This window comes from Scardinius erythrophthalmus (assembly GCF_964197995.2).
Source record: "Scardinius erythrophthalmus genome assembly, chromosome: 10".
In the NCBI taxonomy this organism is placed as follows: Eukaryota; Metazoa; Chordata; class Actinopteri; order Cypriniformes; family Leuciscidae; genus Scardinius; species Scardinius erythrophthalmus.
Genome location: NC_138230.1, coordinates 4,918,410 through 4,943,890, shown reverse-complemented (window position 1 = coordinate 4,943,890; position 25,481 = coordinate 4,918,410). Strand labels below are relative to the sequence as shown.

General features: G+C 36.7%; 2 protein-coding genes across 2 annotated transcripts in view; both read right to left on the bottom strand.

Annotated features, from left to right (window-relative positions):
• LOC308697126 (uncharacterized protein) overlaps window positions 1-25,481 on the bottom strand; it is an 874,503-nt gene that overhangs the window by 43,819 nt on the left and 805,203 nt on the right. The window lies entirely within an intron of this gene.
• Window positions 112-23,700, bottom strand: LOC308697162 (uncharacterized protein). The gene is made up of 6 exons (XM_081376302.1): window positions 23,535-23,700; window positions 6,066-6,118; window positions 3,312-3,623; window positions 2,502-2,753; window positions 2,327-2,389; window positions 112-2,236 (listed from the first exon to the last, which is right to left on the bottom strand). Coding segments are annotated over exons 1-6 (828 nt in total). The 5' UTR covers window positions 23,537-23,700; the 3' UTR covers window positions 112-2,090.

Here is a 25,481-nt window from a genome sequence, read left to right as displayed (position 1 = left end):
TAGTTAATTTGTCTCAAAGTATCATAAGATATTTGACAGTAGTGCATTTAGCGGTTTATTAGTGTTGTCAAAAATTCATTTGTCAGCACATCAGGCAATATGACATGAACAGATGTTTAAAATTATTTATTTAAAACATGAAAAGATGTTTAACAATATTTATTAAAAAAAAATTGTTTAGACAAAGCACAATTTCAAAAGAATAGCTATATTAGTACTTGCTCCACAGTAGTTGAGGTGGGACAATTAGAAAAAAACAATACATTGCAATATGTTTTCTAGCAATACATTATCAATACCTTGGCATTAATGCATATTCAAACTTGCTTTACTGAATACAGACAAAAACAGGCATTTTGAAGATGTCATCTCAAAGGTTTATGTTAATGAACAGGTAAGAGTCAGTTTAGTTTATTTGAATATGTTCAGTTAAACTTGTGCGAGATCGATTAAAAAGCATACAGAACTAATCGCATACTTTAATCAATCTCGCGGTCATTTGATGTCAAAATATAAATGAAGATGACTTGACTTGACTTGACTTGATGTCATCTCGTCATATCGCGGAAGTGGGCGTAACTTGAAGTGACGTGACGTAACTTGAAGGGGCATAACTTGAAGTGGCGTAACTTGAAGTCTTGCGGGGTGCAGACAGATTCTATTGCAGGGAGGGGTGCGTTCGGATTACACAGTTTATCAGAGAATGTCTAATAGAGTTTATTCAATCAATGCATAGTAACGCACCGCATTTAACGTCCAGTAATGTTAACGGCGTTGTAACGACGGGTAATTAGTTAGATTACCCCGTTACTAAAAAAATAACGTCGTTACTAACGCCGTTCTTTTAAACGGCGTTATTCCAAACACTGCTTGTGAGACAAATAAAGGTTGATCGAATCTAATCTAATCTAATCTAAAAAAACATTATTTTCTGAACATAGTAAAAAATAGCCAAAATATTTTATTAATACAAAAATACATACAAAAAAAAAAAAATACACAAACAAAAAAGTTTCTTACAAAAGTGGTTTAATTTTCACAATACTACATGCAGATCCCCTATTATGCAGACAAAAACAACAGTGGAAAGGAAAAAGTCTATAGATGATGATGAAGACACTTAAGGAGAAGCTAAGGCTCCTTCAAAGGCCATATTGAACATACATATTTAAAAACAATATTTTACAATTTATGCATATGTGCATACACTGTCTTTTACTACAGCAGTTCATTCCCACTAAGATGCATTGCATCAAACCACTATGTGCAGAGATGTATTAAAATCCTCCTGATTTCCCAGCATTGTTTTTAATATCATGCACATCATGATACATTTAATTATTCAGTTATAAATCATGTTTCTTCCTGCTTTACATGTCACAACATGAGTTAAAGAGTGAATATGACTTTACACAGATCTCAGTAACACATGTAATGTTCAAGTGTTCTGGTTAAACTCTCAGAACAGTCCGCATGTGTTTCTGTTGTCTTTAAAAACTAAAGGAGGAAGTCCATCACTAATGTAACGTCAGACATGAAGCTTACACTGACATTTTGAAGAAGTGAACATCAGTGATAAAAGGAGAGAAGTTTATCTTGATGCCGGATCATTCAGAGCAAGAGAGGATTCAATTCAGTTTACAAAGAGAAGCCCCTTATAATCTCCTGTAGAGATCAGTTAAAGGCAACAGCGGCGAGGAGAAATCTCTCTAAAGATTATTAATATGGGAAAAACACCTCGGCATGAACACAGACTCAACTTTGGCACACTTTTCCTTTTGTACAGAGAGTCAGACAGACAGAAACACATTACAGGAAAATCAAACAATTTGCAATTTGAGTGACTCAATAATGTCAGATTCCACATCAATAAAACAACAATTCTGATATTATTGTAGATGATAAATAATAATTTGATGCATTTATATAGAGCTTTTCTCTGCACTCACATCGCTTTACACAGAAGGGGGGGATCTCCTCAAACACCACCAATACTAATACTGCACTCCTCCAGCTGCAGGTGTTCAGTGCTGAGAGAATCCTCTGTAGATCTGTTGATCCTAACCAGTGTCATCACTAGATGTTCTGGATTACTGTACAGTGTCTTGCATTGGGACATCCTGGTAGTGATCAAGATCAGTGTTTCTGTGCAGACGTTGGTATATCTTGTAGACAGCAAATATAATCCCAGCCAGAACCAGCAGAGCTCCACACACAGACACAATAATCCAAGGCTCTACAGCAGAAAGGAGGGACGAGAACACAGTTTTTAAAAATGTTGTTTCTTTTTTCTTTTTCTCTCAATGATTTCTCCTGTTTTACTTACTATGTTGTTCTATATGTTTGTTATCCTCTGTTCCCAGATTTTCCTTTGATCCTGATCTAGATTCTGTAGAGGAGATTGAAAGGTTACTCACACACAGTTTAGCATCAATTTTCTGTTCAAATCTTGATTAAAAATCAGCTCAAATATCTCTCCTCATCCACTGATGTTCTCTCACCTGTGACTGAGACTGTGATCCAGATTTCTCCTTTTGAGTCCAGAACTCTGTATGTTCCAGTGTCAGTGACTGTAAACTCATTAATGATCAGATTTCCATCATGATCAGTCAGTCGATCACTGTTGACCCCGTGACCTCTCCTCCAGACCTCCTTCCACTCTGAGCTGATTCTGTTCTGATGCTCCACTTTATAAGCGTTGATCAACAGAACATCCAACTTTAGTTCCTCTCCTTTCTTCACAGAGATCTCATCTGAGGAGGAACACACACATTCATCATTATTATAATGGTGTCAATCAAGACATTAAAAACATATTTAGGATTAAAGGAACCAAATGTAATAATTTAAAAACCAGCCACTGAAAAGCCTATAATGAAATCATCTAATCTGAATAATGAATAATTGTTACATTTAATGTTTTGCTGATCACACAATAGTTCAACTTTAAACTGTTAAACTGTTAGTAAATTAAACTGTTAAAGGACAAGTTCGGTATTTTACACTTAAAGCCCTGTTTTCAGATCGTTTCTGATGAAATGGAACGGTTAAGATTGAAATTTGGACACATGCTGCTGTCCCGAGAATATTCGGTTTCTGTGGTAGCCCCCCCCCCCCACCCCACCCCACCTCCACAATGGTTGCATAGGTGCACTGGAACAATCCTTCATAAAACGCATTAAACTTTTAATTGATATTAACTAATATCAATTAAAATATTAACTATTTAATTAATATTAAACTAAATTGTCCTTTAACATAATCAGGAAATCCTGAAAGCACATGATGATGTTTGATCAGTTTGACTTTACCATGAATATGAAGATGATACTCCAGTGTTTGTGGCTTCACTTCTGTCTGATCATTAGTGTAATAAACATTCAGAAAATATTTCCCCGCGTCACTGAATCTCAGGTCCTTGATGATGATGTCACATGATCCTGTTTTAAACACTCTGTCATTTTCACTCTTACATTCTTCATTCTCACAGACAAGGATGAGTTCTGACAAACTGTTTAATTCAACAACAGTAATCTTTCCGGCCTCAGATCCACATGTCAGGGTGACGCTTCCTCCTGTTTTCCCCGTCACAGATTGAGGGGTGTTTCCTACAGGGGGGGTTCCTGCGCACAGACAGAATAAAATTCATTCAATACAAAGTATCAATACTGAAAAATACATGTATTGTTTCTCTCTATTCTCCATAATCAATGCCATCATGAAATATTATTATTTTAGTAAATATATTTATATATAAAAATTTTATATATATATATAGCCTACAAACACACACACATATACTTCAGATGCAAAAGCCTCTATCTAGGTGCCATCTGAAATATTCTTCTAGAATGATCATTTTTATCAAGCTCATATATATAGGTTCAGTAATGTCACTTTAATGACAATTAATAGGTCATTTTCATTGCCATTAAAGTGAAATAACTGAACATAAACATACAAGCATACATGTATAATATACGTAAGGAATAATTGACGACAGGCCGTTGAATTATTAGAAAAATAATGCACACCCGAGGTGGTAATGCGGTCATGACGCGAAGCGGAGTTACACCTCGGGTGTGCAATATTTTTCTAATAATTCAACAGCCTGTCGTCAATTATTCCGCTTATACTACAGTTACCACACCTCGAAACATTGTTCAGATTATGTATTTCAAGACGTTTGTCATTTTTTTGTCATTAGAACGCTCTTGTATGTAGGACTAATTTCTTACGCATCTAATCCCATGCCTCCGTTGCTGATTCCAAAACGTCATTTAAGAGTTAGTGACAGAGGTTTGAGCCACTGATAGCAGACCAGTGCAGTTATTAGTGCAGTTATTAGAGAGACAGATGAGACAGAAAAGCTTGTGCATCAATATTATTTAATTTATTTATTAATTTATTTGTTTTAATTCATTCGTTAATTTTATTTTCTATTATTGACAGTAGGCTGTAACGAAAACCTGTGCTGCAGGACTATCTATTTATGTACATTCAGTTCAATTTTCTATTGATTATAGATAGGACTATATACTTTATTTATTCAAATTAAACTGCACATTTCCATTGATTGTGAAGTTAGACATCGAAAATGGCAGATCAAGCGCACGGGGCTGCATGTTAGCAGAGGGTTTTATTCCCCTGGTGATCCTTGGCTTGATTTTCCTGAGAGGATCAAACTCCATTTCTTTCTTCCTGTAGTGGAAGGTGCCCAGGAGCTTCTCAGGCTTGTTTCACACTTGTGTGACAGACATGATCTGCCTGCTCTCCAGGCCAGCTTCTGACAGCTTTTGAACTGCAGTGCTTCTTAATCAATGGTTGGTGTTTCTTTTGGATAACCCGACTGCGGTTCGTGGGAATACCAGCAATCTCTCCTGTCAAGCTTCACCTGTGAATCTTTCAGCGGATGAAGATAGAAGGATGTGGCATCAGGTGGGCATTTGGCGATGTACTTTCTGAAACTTTAACCGGGCAAAGGGGGTCCCCTGGATTGGCAAACATGAATCCTCAGTAGCCGTCTTTGTTGGGATCGGTGGGCTTTTGTGTTTTTTTGTTTCTGCATTATAAGACAAGCAAATATATTCATCATCATTTTGTCCTTTTTAATGACGAATGAATGCTTTCTTAATTCTCGATTTCCTTCACGCCTCCTCCATGCCAGGTTCAGCTGAATGTCAAACCAGACCTTGTGAACCAGCCCGGCTGCTGTGTCTGGTGACAGATGGGAGGATGATGAGAACTGGAGTCTTTCCCAGCCTTGCAAAACTTTTTGAGGACGGCCTTGAATAACGTCATTGGATGATTTGAATTCTGACAGCCCAATGATGTTGTATTTGGATATATAGCGGTTCAGTCCAGAGATAACTTGACACTGAATACTCTGTGCCTGATGCGTTTCGGACAGTGGCATAGAAAGCCCGCAGCTGGGTATTTAAAGCGTCTGCCCCGTCTCTCTCTACTTTGTCCATAGACGTATTTTTGGCCTTAAGTCAGTCGTTAAACACATTGACAGCCCAAGCTGTTTTTTTTTTGTGTGTTTTCTTCATGTTTTTCGCCCTCGAGTCTGTCTGTTCTTCGCTGATTGTTTTATGTGTTTTGTTGTTGCCTGCTGCTTTTGATATCCTCTTCCATTTATTTGTTTTTTCGTCTGGGTTATCCAATACTGCCGTCGCCCAGTTGTTAAAATGTTCATGTTCACCATAAATATTAAAATTTACTTCTGGAAAATCAAAATTGTCTGTAATTTTTTTTCTTGTTATGAATTGTATCCTATTTTACGTTATCACAGTTAACTATGCGAAGTGATATGGAACTGTAATGCGGTCAAGACCTGCTGGAACTACTTTAGCTGTGCGTTTCCCTGAAAATAATTGCACACCTTAGAACGTTTGTCAATCGGATTCAAGCATTCAACGGCCCTGTAGTATACTGAGAAATGTCCATCATTAATCCACAAATGTCAAGCAAAGTCACTTGGTGCAAATAGAAACAATTGACTAGATCAACCCGGACCTGAAAATCAAACATTGTTATAATGTATAAACAAATATGATACTGACCGCTATATATGATAAAGCTAAACAGCAGCAGCAGGAGATTCAACCTTCTGAACCTGATGAGAAACAGAAGAGCTGGTTTATGTCACAGATACAGGCTAATAATCATAACCACAAACACATTCATATTATGGAGATGAGAGGGTCTGAATCTCTAACCGTTGGAGAAAGCGTAACGGCTAACTTGGATCACGTGACACACCTCAGCCTATCGTGTGTTGTCAGTGCCCGCAGAGTTTAATGGCAGTCAGCTACAGTTTACATTAATCAGTTTCTTGTGGATTATTAACGTGTTGTGACTTGTGAAAAAATGACATTTTAGGCCTCAGAAGAGTGCTCGTGAGCGCCCCCTTTGCGGTCGATATGCGCCCTCGATGCACACTTTTACACGATGCGGGCTCCACAGCAGACTTCTTCCCGACAGTCAAAGCGGCGTTACGTCACGAAAGTGCGGACTCGTAGGATTTTGTCTACACCTAAATACATTTCCAAGGACCCCCTAATAATAACAGTAATTAAGCCCAAATGTGGGTGGGGGTAATGAACAATATGTTTGTTTTTTGCCCAAATGGTCTTCACTCTATGCATTTTGTAATAATACAGCAACATTTTTTAACTGACCGTATTTGCCAGAAAATAAGTCGCATGCACATGAGTGCAAGTCACACCGGATCATGTTGAGAGAGAACCGCGCGCGCGTCAAATCGTCATAAAAAACGCATTTTAATATTAGCCTATTCAGCAATACTAGTGTAAAAGACCTGTAAATAAAATACAACATTTACATGATAAACACTATTAACACGTAGGCTATGTGTAGCCTATTTTACTTTCCCTTACTGTATGACAAATCCTTAAATGAATGCAGAAAACAACAAGAATGAAAAATAAGTAGCCATGTATAATAAAATAATATAAAGGCTACATAGCCTATAAAAATAGCCTATATTGTGCCCTTTATTAGGCTACAAACAACATTTAGCCTACTTTAAACGCCAAGCCTAAACAAATTTATTTAAATTGAAACAGTCGCGCATCTCTCATTCAGTCAAAAGTTTTCATATTTGCAATGTAACATGTGGATGCTAACTATTAATATAAAGAAGGCGTCATATTTCATTCGAGTCCCAATATATAGGCTAAATCAGCGTCTTCACAGCAAGGGAAATGTTTGGTATAACAGGTAGGACTGTGCGGCACAGCTTGCCCTTTATATTGTACAACAGACCAATTAAATTAGGCAGAATAACTTTTTATATGTTTGGGTGACTGTGTTTCATTTTGATAATGAGCAGTCTGCGATATGAAGCAACGCCAGAACTGATCTCCTATGTTGTGTGAGAGCGCGATGCGCCTGCGACATCACTTGGATTTGTTCCACTGCTGGGAAATAACTTAATACTCATACAGATAATATGACATCATTCGAAACAGAAAAATGTATATTTTTATTTGTGTACATTCAAAATGACTACAAAATACCATGCCATTGAAAAATAAATAAAACAACATGATGCGCTGCTTTAGCGCGTCTCGGTCTCTTTAGATCTTGGCGCTCACCAAAAATGATCCAAAATACAGCGAATAGCCTTCTTGGCGCGCCTACTTTTGAAAGTCAACATTTCGATTATTTAACGTTAAAGGGTTAGTTCACCCAAAAATGAAAGTTCTGTCAGTAATTACTCACCCTCATGTTGTTCCAACAGCGTAAGACCTTCGTTCATCTTCGGAACACAAATTAAGATATTTTTGATGAAATCTGAGCCTTGTTTCACTCCTCCATAGGCTGCTAGGTGGCCCAAACTTGCTGGCCCAGAAAAGTTATTAAAGAGATCGTTAATATAGTCCAAGTGACTCCAGTGGCTCAATCTTAAGTATATCAAGCGACGAGAAGTTAGTTCACGTAGTGTTTTTGCGCAGCGCGTCTGTGTTACATGTCACCACGTAGGCTCACTATTGGCCGACGCTGGTCATGTGTGTGATGCGTGATGACGTGCAACACAGACGCGCAGCGCAAAAACACTACGAGGCCCAGAGAGAAGGAAATGAAAAGTGGAATAAAGTCGTTATTTTTGTTTGTTTTTGCGCACAAAAAGTATTCTCGTCGCTTGATATACTTAAGATTGAGCCACTGGAGTCACTTGGACTATATTAACGATCTCTTTAATAACTTTTCTGGGCCAGCAAGTTTGGGCCACCTAGCAGCCTATGGAGAAGTGATCCAGCATTCAGATTTCATCAAAAATATCTTAATTTGTGTTCCGAAGATGAATGAAGGTCTTACGCGATTGGAACAACATGAGGGTGAGTAATTACTGACAGAATTTTCATTTTTGGGTGAACTATCCCTTTAAATGCATTATATATTCCTGAGTCACTTTGGAATAAATCACAGCGTGTTTCATGATAAAACGTGACTTAGCCTATACAGTCTGGAAAATAGGCTATAGGTTATAGCAAATTCAGACCAACTGCTGGTCTACACAGAGAAAAAGCCCTTAGGCTCTTCTGTTGTGCCGAGCCATTCGTTAGTCTAGTTGTTTGATGAGAAAATTAAATGTAGCCTATAGTTGCAATAGCCTACGCGTTAAGTTTTGTAAGCTCCATGCACAGGGTTCTCAAGTTTTAGCAAAAGCTTGGAGTGAGATCACTTGCGGTTAGGGTAGGAGCCCTAATGGAGCCCCGCCCCCGCCCCCCAATTTTACCCATTGTTCATAATTAACCAGCACAAATTGAAATTATAACAGTTGGTAAATCTGATAAATGACAGAGCAATTCATCACATCAAATATACTCTTTAATGTTATATTTAAAAATTTCAAAAATTACAAAAATATAACAAATTGCTCCAAAGCTTCTGGCCTGGTTGCAAAGTAGTTGTAGAGTTTTTGACTGCATCATTAATAATGTATACGATGGGCTATATATTAAATGTTCTAGCCTAAAAATGTTAGACGAGCTTTCTTCCAACTTACCTTCTCCATCACGACGTGTGTTCGCGCGATGTTGTTGGTTACCTAGTAACGAACGTACGGTGGCCGAGAATGTTCCGTCAACTTCCGTGTGTTTGCGCATCTATGTTGACTAGTAACAAACGCAATCTGACCGAGATACGTGCTGGCGGCAGGAAACTTCACTTTGTGTGCCTGCGCCTCGTATACAACGTTATATATAAAGCTTGCAGGACAACTTGGTTGGCATTGCCTTTTCAGCGTGAGAAATACACGGTGTGGCGTGTGAGTGTGTGAACTGGTTGAATTGCGTGTGTCTCACGGCCAATGCGTGAGACTTGAGAACCCTGTCCATGCAACTGCTGCAGCGGACTATTATTACTAGAATATTAGAAATCTAATACTCAAGCTGTTTTCTCATTTTTCTACTCTTAATATTAAATAAAAAAACGACTGAACGAAAGATACATGGATTCTCTTGAACCATCACTGCGTTTGCGGCAGAAAGCTACTGCAGTGCAGCCAAAATGCTCTGTTCGACTTATCTGAGATCCTTTACTCTTCCCTGTGGATGACCTGTGACCTACTTTCTGTAAGATCTGAATTTTTGAGTTAGAATTTTTGAGATTGAATTTTAGAAAACTGAATTAGAAGTTACGAATTTCTTCATCTTGAAAACTTGAATCTGTATTTTTTTTAACTGAATATTTGCAGTATAAGAATTCAGAACAAAAAAACTAGCTGTTTAAAAATACATGTCTATAAAATTCAGCTATAAAAACATTTCAATTTGTTAAATTTCAAATGTTCAATATTCGTTTAAAAAAAATCAAATTCAGAACTATTTTTACACTTGCAAATAATTCAAATTTACACAATTCAAATTCAAATCATTTTGTCAAATTCAAATTTACACAATTCAAATCATTTTGTCATATTATAAGCTCCATAAATATGGATTATTGAATTTTTAATAATGAAAATATTCACAGCTTAAATATTCAACCATGTTGAATTTCAGCCCATAAAAATGCTAGCCCTAAAAATACAATGCATTAAAACGCAAGCATGGTTAATGCAATGCATATTTTTTTCAAGTAGTGCAATTCAACAGGCTTTTTTATTTCAAAAACATTTGACATTATTTTACTTCCATACGTGTCAAAGTCACTTGAGGTCACCCAGAGGACTATAGTGGAGTGCGACGCGACAGAAGTGTCGCACGGACAAGTGGATCAATACCGTTACCCCCTCTCTCACTCACTTACTATAAATACGTGACGTGACAGATTCCTAGTGGCACGTGAACCGATCATCTCTACTAGCTAATAGTAAAGAAACACGAATGAACAATATTGAAAGATACAGTACAACTTACCGAAATGTATATTCCTCATACATAATATAGATCAATCAGTGTTTTTCAACCATGGAAAGGGGTCAATAAAACAGCTGGAGAACAATTATGTCACATAACAATTACCTCAGGTAAATGCATTTACCTCAGATATGTGTCGGGTCCCCATTTTGATAACAGTAACTTTCTCAAATGTTTACAGAACAAACGGGAACCCAGTGTGCCTGTATCTTTCTCTATTGCTGTTCTATTACAAGATAGAAAGTCTAAGGCCTTCAATAGCCGTACAGCAAACCTAACTAATCTGGTGCCTATTACACGTCAAACTAATATTGCTGTGGGGAAAAGCAAGTCTGTTAAGTTAGCACTTTTAAACATTCGTTCACTTAAAAATAAATCACTTCTAGTTAACGACTTAACCACAAACAACCTGGATTTTATGCTTCTGAATGAAACCTGGCTAGAAGACAGCTGCAGTGCAACAATCTTCAATGAAACAGCCCCTCCTAACTTTACTTTTATGAGTGTCTGCAGAGCTGTTAAGAGAGGTGGGGGTCTAGCTGCTCTTTTTTAAGATATCTATCAATGTAAGCAAATATCATTTGGGAATTACCCTTCTTTCGAATATCTGGGTATTGTGTTAAAAGGTGCTCCACGCATTTTACTTATCATTATTTACAGGCCTCCAAAATACTCTCCAGCCTTTGCTGAGGACTTTACAGAACTGTTATCAACAATTACCTCAGAGTTTGACTGTTTTGCCATTGCTGGAGATTTTAACATTCACATAGATAATGCAGAAAACAATATGGCAAAAGTACGGTGACGCATTGCTGCCACATACATATTATTTTTTCCTATCAATTATGACGTAATAACGAGATCTTATGTCGTTTTAACGACATCTTTTTCTCGTAATAACGAGATCTTATGTCGTTAAAATGACATCTTTTTCTCGTAATAACGAGATGTTATGTCGTTAAAAAAACATCTTTTTTTGCCCTTATAAGGACATGTGTAGTCATGTACAAAATATGCCTTTATCCACATAAAATTGACAGCCTATCACGCCTTTATCACACGTTCAAAAAGCTTAAGCAAATATAGAAGCCCCCAATCATGCAAAATTAATCAATGAGGCCCTTTTTGGAAAATATTTTAAATAGGCCTATAGTTTTTTTTTTATAATATATTATATATAAGATTTATTTTTGTTAATAGGCTATATCTTCATTCATTACCTAGAGATATAATTAACAAAAAAGTAGTCAAAACACAAAACAGAAAATTTTACAACATTGTGTTCTTATTTTGTTTAATTAACGAAATGTCGTCTTTATAACAGAAGATACGATACAATAAATACAAAAATCTTCAATATACAGCCTACAATCTTCACATGTCACCTTATAAACAGTCCTTTGTGTGGTGGAATAAGCAATGCTATATAGAAATATATGGTTAGTATCTTAATTAAAATTTTCTTTTATTATTTTATTAGTTCATTAATTATGCTAGCTCAACTAATTAAATGTGAAGAGCTGGATACTAATTACTAATGAAATAATGTCAAATATTAACTGTAGGCTATTGATTAGAGTTGCCATAGACTAAAGGATTTTTCTAGTAGTCATTCATTTAAGCAATTAGGACTAATCGCACGTTTATATTCAATGCTGGGTGCATGTAGGCTATAGCCTATATTCCACGCTCAAGCGCAAGCATTAAACTTGCCGCAAAGCGCCGGCAAAAGTAGGCTAATGATATAATAAATGTATCTGAAAAAAATAACGAAGCATTTTAATTGTTTATTAATGAACTAGACTTTTCAGTGTAGGCTGCCTGCACTGTATCTCCATACATCTCCGCTGTAATGTAGCCTAGATGCGCCTTTCATACAGACAGGATTACATTATCAGATGGTACCGTATTTGCTTTCGATTGGATTTGTTTTTCGTTGGTGGACTTTTTTTTTTTTTTTCGTTATAGTTATATTTCTCATGTCTGTGAGGCTTGTCTATACACTGTTTTTCAGTTCATTTTTGAGGCGCGCTCCAATTCAGAGATCATGAAAGCGCGCCCTGTTTGTTTTATTTTATTTTACAAAAGCACACCGTTTTCTTGTTGTTGTGAGTTTACACAAATAAAAGTAGTTGCGACTGATGTATTATTATTTTCTGTATAACCAGAAATGATGGAGTATTTTAAGTTGTTTCCACTGTTGATAGGAAAATGCGAGTGATGGCACCGGCGCGTCCATCCATGTCATAGTGCGCGCTCCATACTCTGCACAAACACTCGGATATGCGCTTCATAATAGCAAACATTTATCTAGGTTAACGTTAGAGCGAGCGGCCATGCCAGACGGATAATCCTCTTCATGTTTAACTAATCAAATTCTGTTGCATTTTATTGCGGCAGTTTGAAAAGGGCGGCTGAAACACTTAGCCTATACAGATAAACGCCCAACGCTGGTGTTTTTCTTTAACCCTTATGTGCTGTTGGGGATGTTTTCATCCACTATGGGGTATTTTTGAGTCTAAATTTGGCCATAACTTTTTCTGTGTTTCAGCAAATGGAATGATTTTTGGTGACAAATCTTATTTTGACACATATTTTGGGAAAATGCTTTGAAATTTTTCAAAAACTCAACAGTACACTGTGGGCAAATTTACTACCCTTTCGTTATGTTTGTGGCTGAAAACAGCCACTACTTTAAACTGCTGTAAAAATTTATCAGATAAATATTTTTTTCAATTTTTTTTGCATAAATCTATTAATCAACCTCAGTCCTGCTCAAAAATACTAAATGTTTAAAAAAAATTCAGGATTTTAACTCTTTAATTGCCAAATTTGTAAATGATGTCACTGATTTGGGGAAAAAACACACACAAAATGACTCATTTTCAATATAAAATGTGATTGTGGACTGGATTTTTTTTTACCTTTTATCACAGTCTTGGACATGTCAAAGATTAGAAACAACATTGGTTTTGATGCATTGTTAGTTTTTGTGCAGCATCAGATTTTAACTTTTTCTCCCTCATTTACTGTTCGTGGCTGTTTTTGCCCCATTGACTTCCATTATAACCACATTTTTTGATTGCAAAGCCATGACACCATATAATCATGCATTTTTGATTGTTGGTGGGTTTCCCTGTTGGGAAGAGGTAAAATTTGTAATTTTTACTGTTGATAACCGGGTGGCACCATTAACCCTTTAGATAGGCCTGTGCCAAAAAAAGCTTAGTTTCTGGCTTTTACATGGAGTTATATGGAGTATAACAGCATAATAAAGTGTGTGTGTGTGTGTGTGTGTGTGTGTGTGTGTGTGTGTGTGTGTGTGTGTGTGTGTGTGTGTGTGTGTGTGTGTGTGTGTGTGTGTGTGTGTGTTTGTGTGTGTGTGTGTGTGTGTGTGTGTGTGTGTGTGTGTGTGTGTGTGTGAACTCACCTTGATGCGTCTGAGAAAATCAAAATATGCACCTCAGCTCTCAGAACTGCATGGAGTAAACAAAAACAAAGTAAGTGTATTTATGCACCTGCTGCCTTTTGATGGTGAGAAATGCAGACTAAACAAAAACAAAGCAAGTGGATTTAAACGCGTGCATGCAAGCCTGCTGGTCATTTGATGGTGAGAAGAGCAGCAAGCAACATGAGAAAGGGCTTGACTTGTAGTGAAGTTTTAGAGATGATTATGCAGCCTGACCCTTCCAGCGAGCTGCAGGATGTTTCGTCTTCTCCCTCTGACACCACAGACTCAGGAGAGTCAGATCCTGATTTGGATGTGGCACCCTCATCATCCTCTCTAGCTTCCACTGAAGGCGAGGAGGATTCGGAGGATCCTGGATCTGGGTGGATTGGGAGAAACGGCGAAGTGTGGTTTTCCACCAACGCGGAGACAACTCCCTTTCTTCAGCCTGCCAGAGGCGTGACTCCAGGGCCGACGCGCTATGCCTTCGCAAGGGTCCAGAACATGGATTCCGTGTTCAATCTGTTTTTTACGGAGGAGATGATTGACCTCATTGTCAGCATGACTTGCGTCAACACATACATGTTTGTACAGTCATACAAACATGTATGACTATGCCTTGTGATGGCATAGTGCGTCGGCCCTGGAGTCACGCCACTGGCAGGCTGAAGAAAGAGAGTTGTCTCCGCGTTAGTGGAAAACAACACTTCGCCGTTTCTCCCAATCCACCCAGGTCCAGGATCCTCCGAATCCTCCTCGCCTTCAGTGGAAGCTAGAGTGGATGATGAGGGTGCCACATCCAAATCAGGATCTGACTCTCCTGAGTCTGTGGTGTCAGAGGGAGAAGACGATACATCCTGCAGCTCGCTGGAGGGGTCAGGCTGCATAATCATCTCTAAAACTTCACTACAAGTCAAGCCCTTTCTCATGTTGCTTGCTGCTCTTCTCACCATCAAATGACCAGCAGGCTTGCATGCACGCGTTTAAATCCATTTGCTTTGTTTTTGTTTAGTCTGCATTTCTCACCATCAAAAGTCAGCAGGTGCATAAATACACTTACTTTGTTTTTGTTTACTCCATGCAGTTCTGAGAGCTGAGGTGCATATTTTGATTTTCTCAGACGCATCAAGGTGAGTTCACACACACACACACACACACACACACACACACACACACACACACACACACACACACACACACACACACACACACACACACACACACACACACACACAACACACACACACACACACACACACACACACACACACACACACACACACACACACACACTTTATTATGCTGTTATACTCCATATAACTCCATGTAAAAGCCAGAAACTAAGCTTTTTTTGGCACAGGCCTATCTAAAGGGTTAATGGTGCCACCCGGTTATCAACAGTAAAAATTACACATTTTACCTCTTCCCAACAGGGAAAACCACCAACAATCAAAAATGCATGATTATATGGTGTCATGGCTTTGCAATCAAAAAATGTGGTTATAATGGAAGTCAATGGGGCAAAAACAGCCACGAACAGTAAATGAGGGAGAAAAAGTTAAAATCTGATGCTGCACAAAAACTAACAATGCATCAAAACCAATGTTGTTTCTAATCTTTGACATGTCCAAGACTGTGATAAAAGGTAAAAAAAAATCCAGTCCACAATCACATTTTATATTGAAAATGAGTAATTTTGTGTTTTTTTTCCCCCCAAATCAGTGACATCATTTACGAATTTGGCAATTAAAGAGTTAAAATCCAGAATTTTTTTTAAACATTTAATATTTTTGAGCAGGACTGAGGTTGATTAATAGATTAATGCAAAAAAAATTGAAAAAAATATTTATCTGATACATTTTTACAGCAGTTTAAAGTAGTGGCTGTTTTCAGCCACAAACATAACGAAAGGATGTAAATTCTAACAATGCACAAGGGTTAAACAAATTCGTTTAGGCTTTAAAATAAATATTGTTTATGGGCTAATTAATGCCACAATAATTTGTTTATTTTATTGGCTACTTGTATTTTTCATTTTTGTTTTGCATTGAATACCATTGAATATTTGCATTGATTAATATTTGCTGTGCACCGCAATGCCATCCTCCCATAGAAAGACATGTTAAGAGCCACCTATTTTCTTTATAATAAAGGGCTTCTATGGAAGGAAAACGCTTAACGTATAATTAAATGCATTGCGTTCATATTCTTTACCACTGAAGCTTTTTCTTTATTATAAGGGTGTATTATTCCATTAAAAAATGACTGTTTATAAGGTGACAATCCGTTATCTTGAAGATTTTTGTATTGTATTGTATCTTCTGTTATAAAGACGAAGATTGACATTTCGTTAATTAAACAAAATAAGAACACAATGTTGTAAAAAATAAACAACTTAGGCTATGTTCTGTTAGATGTGTTTTGACTACTTTTTGTTTAATTATATCTCTAGGTAATGAAGATATAGCATATTAACAAAAATAAATCTTATTAGGCTTATATAATATATCATATTAAAAAAAACGTATATATAAAATATAAAATATAAAAAAGCCTAGCCTATATAAAATATATTTTCAAAAAAGGGCCTCATTGATTAATTTTGCATGATTGGGGGCTGCTATATTTGCTTAAGCTTTTTGAACGTGTGATAAAGGCGCGATAGGCTGTCAATTTTATGTGGATAAAGGCATATTTTGTCCATGACTACACATGTCCTTATAAGGGCAAAAAAAGATGTTGTTTTAACGACATAAGATCTCGTTATTACGAGAAAAAGATGTCGTTTTAACGACATAAGATCTCGTTATTACGAGAAAAAGATGTCGTTTTAACGACATAACATCTCGTTATTACGAGAAAAAGATGTCGTTTTAACGACATAAGATCTCGTTATTACGAGAAAAGAAGTCGTTTTAACGACATAAGATCTCGTTATTACGAGAAAAAGATGTCGTTTTAACGACATAAGATCTCGTTATTACGAGAAAAAGATGTCGTTTTAACGACATAACATCTCGTTATTACGAGAAAAATATGTCGTTTTAACGACATAAGATCTCGTTATTACGAGAAAAATATGTCGTTTTAACGACATAAGATCTCGTTATTACGAGAAAAGATGTCGTTTTAACGACATAAGATCTCGTTATTACGAGAAAAATATGTCGTTTTAACGACATAAGATCTCGTTATTACGAGAAAAGATGTCGTTTTAACGACATAAGATCTCGTTATTACGAGAAAAGATGTCGTTTTAACGACATAAGATCTCGTTATTACGAGAAAAGATGTCGTTAAAACGACATAAGATCTCGTTATTACAACATAATTGAGGGGAAAAAATAATATGTATGTGGCAGCAATGCGTCACCGTACAAAAGAAATCAAAACTGTTTTAAAAACTTTTGATCTGACTCAGCATGTACATGGACCCACACACAATCGTGGACACACTCTAGATTTACTTATCAGTAAGGGTCTAAACATTTCATCGATTGTTATTAAGGATGTAGCACTGTCTGATCATTTCTGTATTTTCTTTGATATATTGATCTCTCGTGCCACTGAAGCTAGATCTGTGTCTGTCAAGAAGAGATGCTTAAATGAGAACACTGGTGTCCTATTTATGAAGGCTAGCCTATATCCTTAACACCAAGCATATCTGCTGACTCTGTTGATTTTCTCCTTGATTCTTTTAACTCAAAAGTTAAAAGTGTAATTGATGATATTGCTCCTGGGCAATTCCAAGCAAAGGTCATCCTTACCATGAAAAAATTAAGTTTTTACCTAAAGATCAAAACCCCTTTTAAGTTGTCCATTTAGGTCTGTAATATACTGTATTAATGTGCTGTTTCAGAAATTTTAAGAAAATTGCCTTGTTTTTCCACCACATATGAGGTGAGCAACAATGCTAAAATTTTAATTTCAACCAGCCATATTTCATGCTTTCAAAAGAGGTATCAAATACCCCTCTTTTAAAACCTTAATTTGAACATAAAGCATTCTGCTGAAAGATGGAGGCATGCCTGAGAAATAAATATACTAATTTGGTCATAACAGCACTGCCTGTTGAATTTATAAGGGCTTTAATAAAGAGGTCTCGACGCTTCAGTGCTCTGTCACGTCCGTAACGTTTTAAAGATTAAGTTTATATAATATAACAATTATAAATGCAAATAACTTGAAACTTTATATGCAAAGCTAAACTATGTTTATGCTTACTAGGATCGACATTTCATTCCACTACTTTGCTCTGAACAACCATAATAATGCGTTACGGACGTGACCGTTACGGATGCTTCACATCAAATCATATGCAATTGTGATCGGTTTCAGGCTTACCATATATTCAGTGCATATCCAATAATCGCAATAACATTTGTGCTTTGTTAGTTTTAATATGAAAAAATGTCTCAACTTTCAAATTCAGTCTATTTTATAACAAAATGTAAACAATAGAGACCGCTCTTTAATACGGCGTGGTATATTTCTGTATAGCGCCTCAGTGCGCGGCGGATAATGCGCACATGAACGGATCTTCTCTTCCTCTGCCAGTTACAGGACGAAATATGAATATCAGAAAGGTAGTATATGATACAGTACAACTTAAAGAAGAGCATGTGTCTTATAGCCATAGGACACTTCCTTCGGGATGTTGCGTTTTTCCCTCTTGGTTAAAACATGAATTCATCATAATCCCGCGAACAAGCTGACAAAATAATAGTGATATTGCAATCATTTTGACTCACGACTTAAAAGTAGTTTAAAAGTAGACATTTCAGACGTCCTATAGATATATTTCTCAGGTATGTGAGGCAAGTAGCCTACCTTATTAGCGGAGTTTCGGTTCATTTATGAGGCGCGCTCCACTTCACGCGACGGCGCCTCCGTGTCCTGATTATATTGTCTGCTATAGCCTATTTGCTTCTTATTTATTAAATCCATCCAGGCAAATGGTTGATGAAACATTGATTAAAATTAAGATACAATTTATACAAAACGAAATTCACATTAAAGAAAGGCTTTCTTTCTACAAAAAAAAAAAAAAAAACTAAAGAATTAGTCAAAATCATGTCTGCCCACTGATATACTGTATCCGATATATTGCGCATCTTATGATCTTACTCATGCTGTTATCCTTTCATATAATCAACATATGAAATAAAAAAATACAGTTATTTTATTTAGGCTAAACATTAATATGAGACTAAATGCCTACTCAAATGTAATGTTGGAGCGGGATTTGAGTGAACGCCGTCTTACCGGTGAGCATGTTGGGGGAGAGGTACGATTTTCGAACAAACATCGAATATTATTTTTGCTTATAATGCCAATCCTTAATATTTGGTGTTTTAAATGCCTGTTTGAGGTCTCTGTGAACGTTTTAAAGCAGTGTTTTAGTGCCGCTTTCAGAGCGGTCACGTCCGTAACGGAGAACTGTCACGTCCGTAACATTGTTTTTTCCTCATAAATGCGAAAACGAAAAATAACATAAAATGAATATTTTATGTTCTGTGGAGAGCCAACCCTTCTTCATTCGGTGGGTACTATTACTTTTGGTTTGCGCAGTGTAATTCACAGAATTACTAAAAAATATTTTGGCAACAAAAAGTTAGAGATTTTTTTTGTCACGTCCATAACGGATGTGTATTTCCCTCATATTAAATATAAAACGCATGCGTAGACTGATATTTTTCTAATGTCTGGACTCCTTTATTAAGGGAGTATGGATATATAAACAGACGTTTACAATATATTGGTATTAAATGCATTTTCTGAGAATTTATATTTCAAGTTTTGACTGCAAATGTCACGTCCATAACGCTGGAATTGCCCTCCTGTGAAAGTCAGGAAGAAGAGTGGCAGACAAAAAGCACCTTGGAGAAACTCAACAGCAGTGCAAAATATGAAAAGACAATGCAGAAAAGTAGAGCGCATGTGGCGGAAGACAAAACTTAGTCCATTATAACATCTACAAAGACAGCCTTCATGCTTTCCATATGGAACAAGGCAAAGCTAGACAGACTTTCTTCTCAAATATTATAAACAGTAATTTAAACAACACACGCACTCTTTTTGCTACTGTAGAGAGACTGACAAACCCCCCAAGCCAGATTCCCAATGAAATGCTCTCAGGCAACAAGTGCAGTGAGTTTGCTTCTTTCTTCTCTGAGAAAATCAATAATATCAGAAAGGTGATCAGCACATCCTTGAGTTGCACTGGGGTCAGACAGATCAAACCACCTGAGAAAGTAGTTACTATGTCTGACTTCAAAGAAATTGATGGCAAAATTTTGGAAGAAACCGTACAGCACCTTAAAACATCAACCTGCGCTCTTAACACACTTCCTACATCATTTTTCAAAAGTGTGTTAAACAGTTTAGATGCAGATCTTCTAGAAGTGGTAAATGCCTCACTTCTCTCTGGGAGTTTTCCAAACTCCCTGAAAACTGCAGTTGTCAAGCCCCTCCTGAAAAAGAGCAATCTGGATAAGACCATATTAAGCAAGTATAGGCCGATCTCAAATCTTCCTTTCATAGGCAAGATCATTGAGAAAGTTGTCTTCAATCAGCTGAACAAATTCTTATGCTCGAATGGATACTTTGACAATTTTCAATCTGGTTTCCGACCGCACCACAGCACAGAGACAGCGCTCATAAAGATAATAAACGATATTCACTTAAATACTGATTCAGGCAAATTATCGGTGCTGGTGCTACTCGACCTCAGTGCTGCATTTGACACTGTCGATCATAACATACTTATTGACAGGCTGGAAAACTGGGTGGGGCTTTCTGGGATAGTCCTAAAATGGTTCAGGTCATACTTAGAGGTATGGGAGAGGTTATTATGTGAGTATAGGAGATCATAAGTCTGAGTGGACATCCATGACATGCGGAGTCCCTCAAGCCTCAATTCTTGCACCACTCCTGTTCAACCTGTATATGCTCCCACTGAGCCAAATAATGAGAAAGAACCAAATTGCTTACCACAGCTATGCAGACGACACACAGCTCTACTTAGCCCTATCGCCCAACGATTATAGCCCCATTGACTCCCTGTGCCAATGCATTGATGAAGTCAACAGTTGGATGTGTCAAAACTTTCTTCAGTTAAACAAAGACAAAACTGAAGTCATTGCTTTTGGAAACAAAGATGAAGTTCTCAAGGTGAACGCATACCTTCACTCTAGGGGTCAAACAACTAAACATCAAGTCAGGAATCTTGGTGTGACACTAGAGTCAGACCTTAGTTTCAGTAGTCATGTCAAAGCAATAACTAAATCAGCATACTATCGTCTGAAAAATATTGCAAGAATTAAATGCTTTGTTTCCAGACAAGACTTAGAGAAACTTGTTCATGCTTTCATCACCAGCAGGGTGGATTATTGTAATGGACTCCTCACTGGCCTTCCCAAAAAGACCATAAGACAGTTGCAGCTCATACAGAACGCTGCCGCCAGGATTCTGAGCAGAACCAGAAAATATGAACATATCACACCAGTCCTCAGGTCTTTACACTGGCTCCCAGTTAGATTTAGGATTGATTTTAAAGTATTATTACTGGTATATAAATCATTCAATGGCCTAGGGCCTCAATACATTGCAGATATGCTCACTGAATATAAACCCAACAGATCACTCAGATCACTAGGATCATATCAGCTAGAAATACCAAGGGTTCACTCTAAGCATGGTGAATCTGCTTTTAGCTATTATGCCAGCCGCAGCTGGAACCAGCTTCCAGAGGAGATCAGATGTGCCCCTACAGTAATCACATTCAAATCCAGACTCAAAACACTTCTGTTTAGCTTTGCATTTACTGAATGAGCACTGTGCCACTGTTCGTCCGACTGTTTGTACTGTAGGCCTACTGTATTTTATTTTATTTTTCTAAACTGTTTTAATTATTCTTATTTCTTTTTATTATTTTATCTTCTTCTATGTAAAGCACTTTGAATTGCCATTGTGTATGAAATGTGCTATATAAATAAACTTGCCTTGCCTTGCCTCAGGAAAACCAATTAATGACCATAATATAGGCTATAGCATGTTTGTTGGCTAGAAAAAAGAGCTATAGGGAGTATTTTGCTAAATATGTGTACTATATTAACGTATTTAGTATATTTTGACTTATATCATTAAATAAAGTTATTATAATAAAAATGCATTATATTTAATCTGAGTTATTTTAACCTTCTCCTTGGGCCCCCCAATTTGCTAAATCCGCCACTGGGTGTGGTAAAGGTAAATGACCTTATCATTTACAATATCGACAGCCTGTTGGCGAAACATTTTTCATCTGCTTTTAACACCATGAAACCTAAGATACTTGCAGAAATTTTAGCCAGTGAATTCTCTCTTAATACGGGTATTATTTATTGGATCATGGATTTCCTTACCAGTAGAGTCCAGCGGGTTAGAGTGGGTTCGTTTCTGTCTGATGTGAAGATAACATACATAGGCTCTCCACAAGGATGTGTTTTATCTCCTTTATTATTTATTTTATATACAAATTCATGCACTAGCACTTTTCAAAACAGGCATTTTATTAAATATGCAGATGACACAGCTCTTGTGAGTCTGCTACAGGATGGGGAGGTAGATCATGGGCCAGTTTTAGACTCTTTTTTAGAATGGTGCAATAAGTCACACTTAATTCTAAATACCAATAAGACCAAAGAAATGTCCATAGATTTTAGAAAGTCACAGCAAACATTCGATACTTTCATCAATGGGGAGATCATTCAGGTCGTTACAAACTATAAATATCTTGGCATTGTACTGGACAACAAACTTAAATGGGACTCTTGGACTGATCTTTTGCACACTAAGACACAGCAAAGAATGTATTTCCTAAAGAAACTGTTTGTTTTTAATGTCAATAACAAAATGCTTCAGATGTTTTATACTGCTTTTATTGAAAGTGTTTTAACGTGCTGTATCATTTGTTGGTTTGGAAATGCCACACAAACACAGAAAAACATAATTAGAAAAACAGTCACTACTGCTAGCAAGCTACTTGGGATAACATTACCAAGCATCGAACACATTTACAAGGACAGAATGTTGAAAAAAGCCAATAACATTGTATGCGATCACACACACCAATTAGCATCCCATTTTAATTTACTACCATCTAGGCGTCGTTTCTGCCCACCTCTTATGACCAAGAACAGATCTAAATTTTCTTTTGTACCACAAGCCATTAAGGCTTTAAATCAATTGAAATAAGTTATCTGTCCAGCTGGAATGGTTAGACCCAAGGGTGTATAGTATATTATAGTGTTTTTTAGTTTAGTGTATTTTAGTGTATTTTAGTGTTTTGTAATGCATTGTATTGTTTGTGTCATATGTTTGTCATGTAGTGCCTTGCGACTGCGCCGCAAACCCAATTGCCCCACGGGGACAATAAAGTTCTTCTACTACTACTACTACATGTTTAACGCTACACAATTCTTTTGTTGGGAACGATATGTAGATTTTACTATGACAAAGGTTATTTTATAAGAGAAGACAGAGACGGGAATGTGATTTGGTGATAATCACTGTACGTTCATCATAAACATGTCGACTTAGCATCATTAGCATCATTAGCAGGGTTAGCTTTTCACAAACAGAAACACAACTATTGGTTTAATCACACAAAAACACACAGACTGGATATATGTTTAAAAAATATGAACACTTACATAGTGAAACTTCGGCATGAGTCTTTTGATCAGGCGTAAAAGCTTCATAACGTATAGCATTTAGCGAGTGGTGAGACCGAGGAGGATAATAACAAAACTGAAAGTAAGTTACTTCCTGATTCTGAGGATTGGAGCCTCATGTCACGTGACTGGCCTTGTCCTCTCCACTAGGGGTCGGAGATCTCTGAAACCAATAGAGGAATGCAAAAAAAAAAAAAAAAAAAACGTTAAAATCTAAATTCTGCATCTTATATCACAATTCAATCATGCATCTAATACATCGAGTACCCTTGTCAACAGCACCTATAGACCAGAAACAGCAGTTTCAAGTTTCAAGTTGTATTTTAATAAATGGCACATTTGTATAATAAAAACGAAGCTTTTGGGGTAATAATATATTATTAGTCCAGTTAAACAAGCTCTTTTTTAAACAAGCACTAAATAACACATATTATACAGAAACATGATATTTAGCCTAATGGTAATTATATGATTTGTTAAATGTATTTAATAGATTTTACTTTCAATAAAACATGTGTAATTGGTTGGTAAAGGTGTTTTATGCATGTTTTGACTGAGTTTCACTGCATTTACACAGTTTGTGGAAGAGTTTCGTTCACAGTTTCTCGAGTCTCTGACAAAAGTATCCCACAAAGATGAGCGATTCAAGAAAAACGTTTATTTGGCCATTATTTATAGTATGATTGGTCAATATTTACTTCTACTGGTTATGTTTTCGAAGCAGATTGAGCTGTAAAAAAATACAGCATGATGTTCAGTGACTGACATAATTTAGTAAATTATTTATTTAAAAATTTGCATATGAATTCATAAATTAACTTTAATACTGTGACTTTTATTTTGACATCTTAAAATAAAGTGTAACCAAGTTCTCTTTATTATAAATCTATTTTCTACAAATACTTTATTAGGCTTGTATGTTGCACTAATGGAAGTTATGCAGTAACTGTGGAAACTATACATTCATAAACACACTTTTGCAGGAACATGAAGGCGTAAGACATGAGCCCACATTGAGTTTTTTTACTGCATAATAACTTGATATTATGGATGGCATTGCAGTTTTTAAGTACACCAGCTCACCAAATACCTTATTTTACTCATAAATGGAAAAACATCTTTATTAATTGACAAATCACACAACAATAAAATAAAAAATAACAATACCAGTAAAAATCAGTAAATAGATAGTGATAATAAATACTGTAGGGAAGCGTGGGTGAATCAGTCTTCTGGGTTTTGATGTCATAAACCGGTTAAATGAACATGTAACGCCACATTTAATGATCAGAAACTTCAGTGTTCTGAATCTGATCTTCACAGAGACGCGGTCGAGTTGTAAATGCAGCAAACGTAAACCATTTAAACATCCTCTTCGTATTTCATCATAATATTACAAATAAGTTTATGGCATGCTTGCTCACTGTTAATACTGTGAATATGCAATACTTCATGCATTAGACTTTCAGTTTCCAGCTGATCTTTATAGGTCACTTTAACCAGTGAACACACAGGAGTGCAGGCCAGATGTTGTAAATGCAGAAATGTTGGCAGAATCCTGATCAGATCTGTTGGTTCTGAAGGCAGAGTCTCGTCACTGACGGTCAGTCGATCACTGTTGACCCCGTGACCTCTCGTCCACACTTCTGTCCAGCCTTCACTAGAGTTTCTCTCCACTTTATCAGCGTTGATCAACAGAACATCCAACTTCAGATCCTCTCCTTTATTTCAAAGAGATCTCATCTGAGGAGGAACACAGACATTATTCATTATTATAATGGTGTCAATCAATCAAGACATAAGAAATATTAAGGATTAAAGGGAACAAATTTAAACATTTAAGAATCAGCCATTGTTAAACTCATATTGGAGACGACTGATCATATATATTATGCGGGACGTGTCCCATTCAGTGTCTCTGCATGC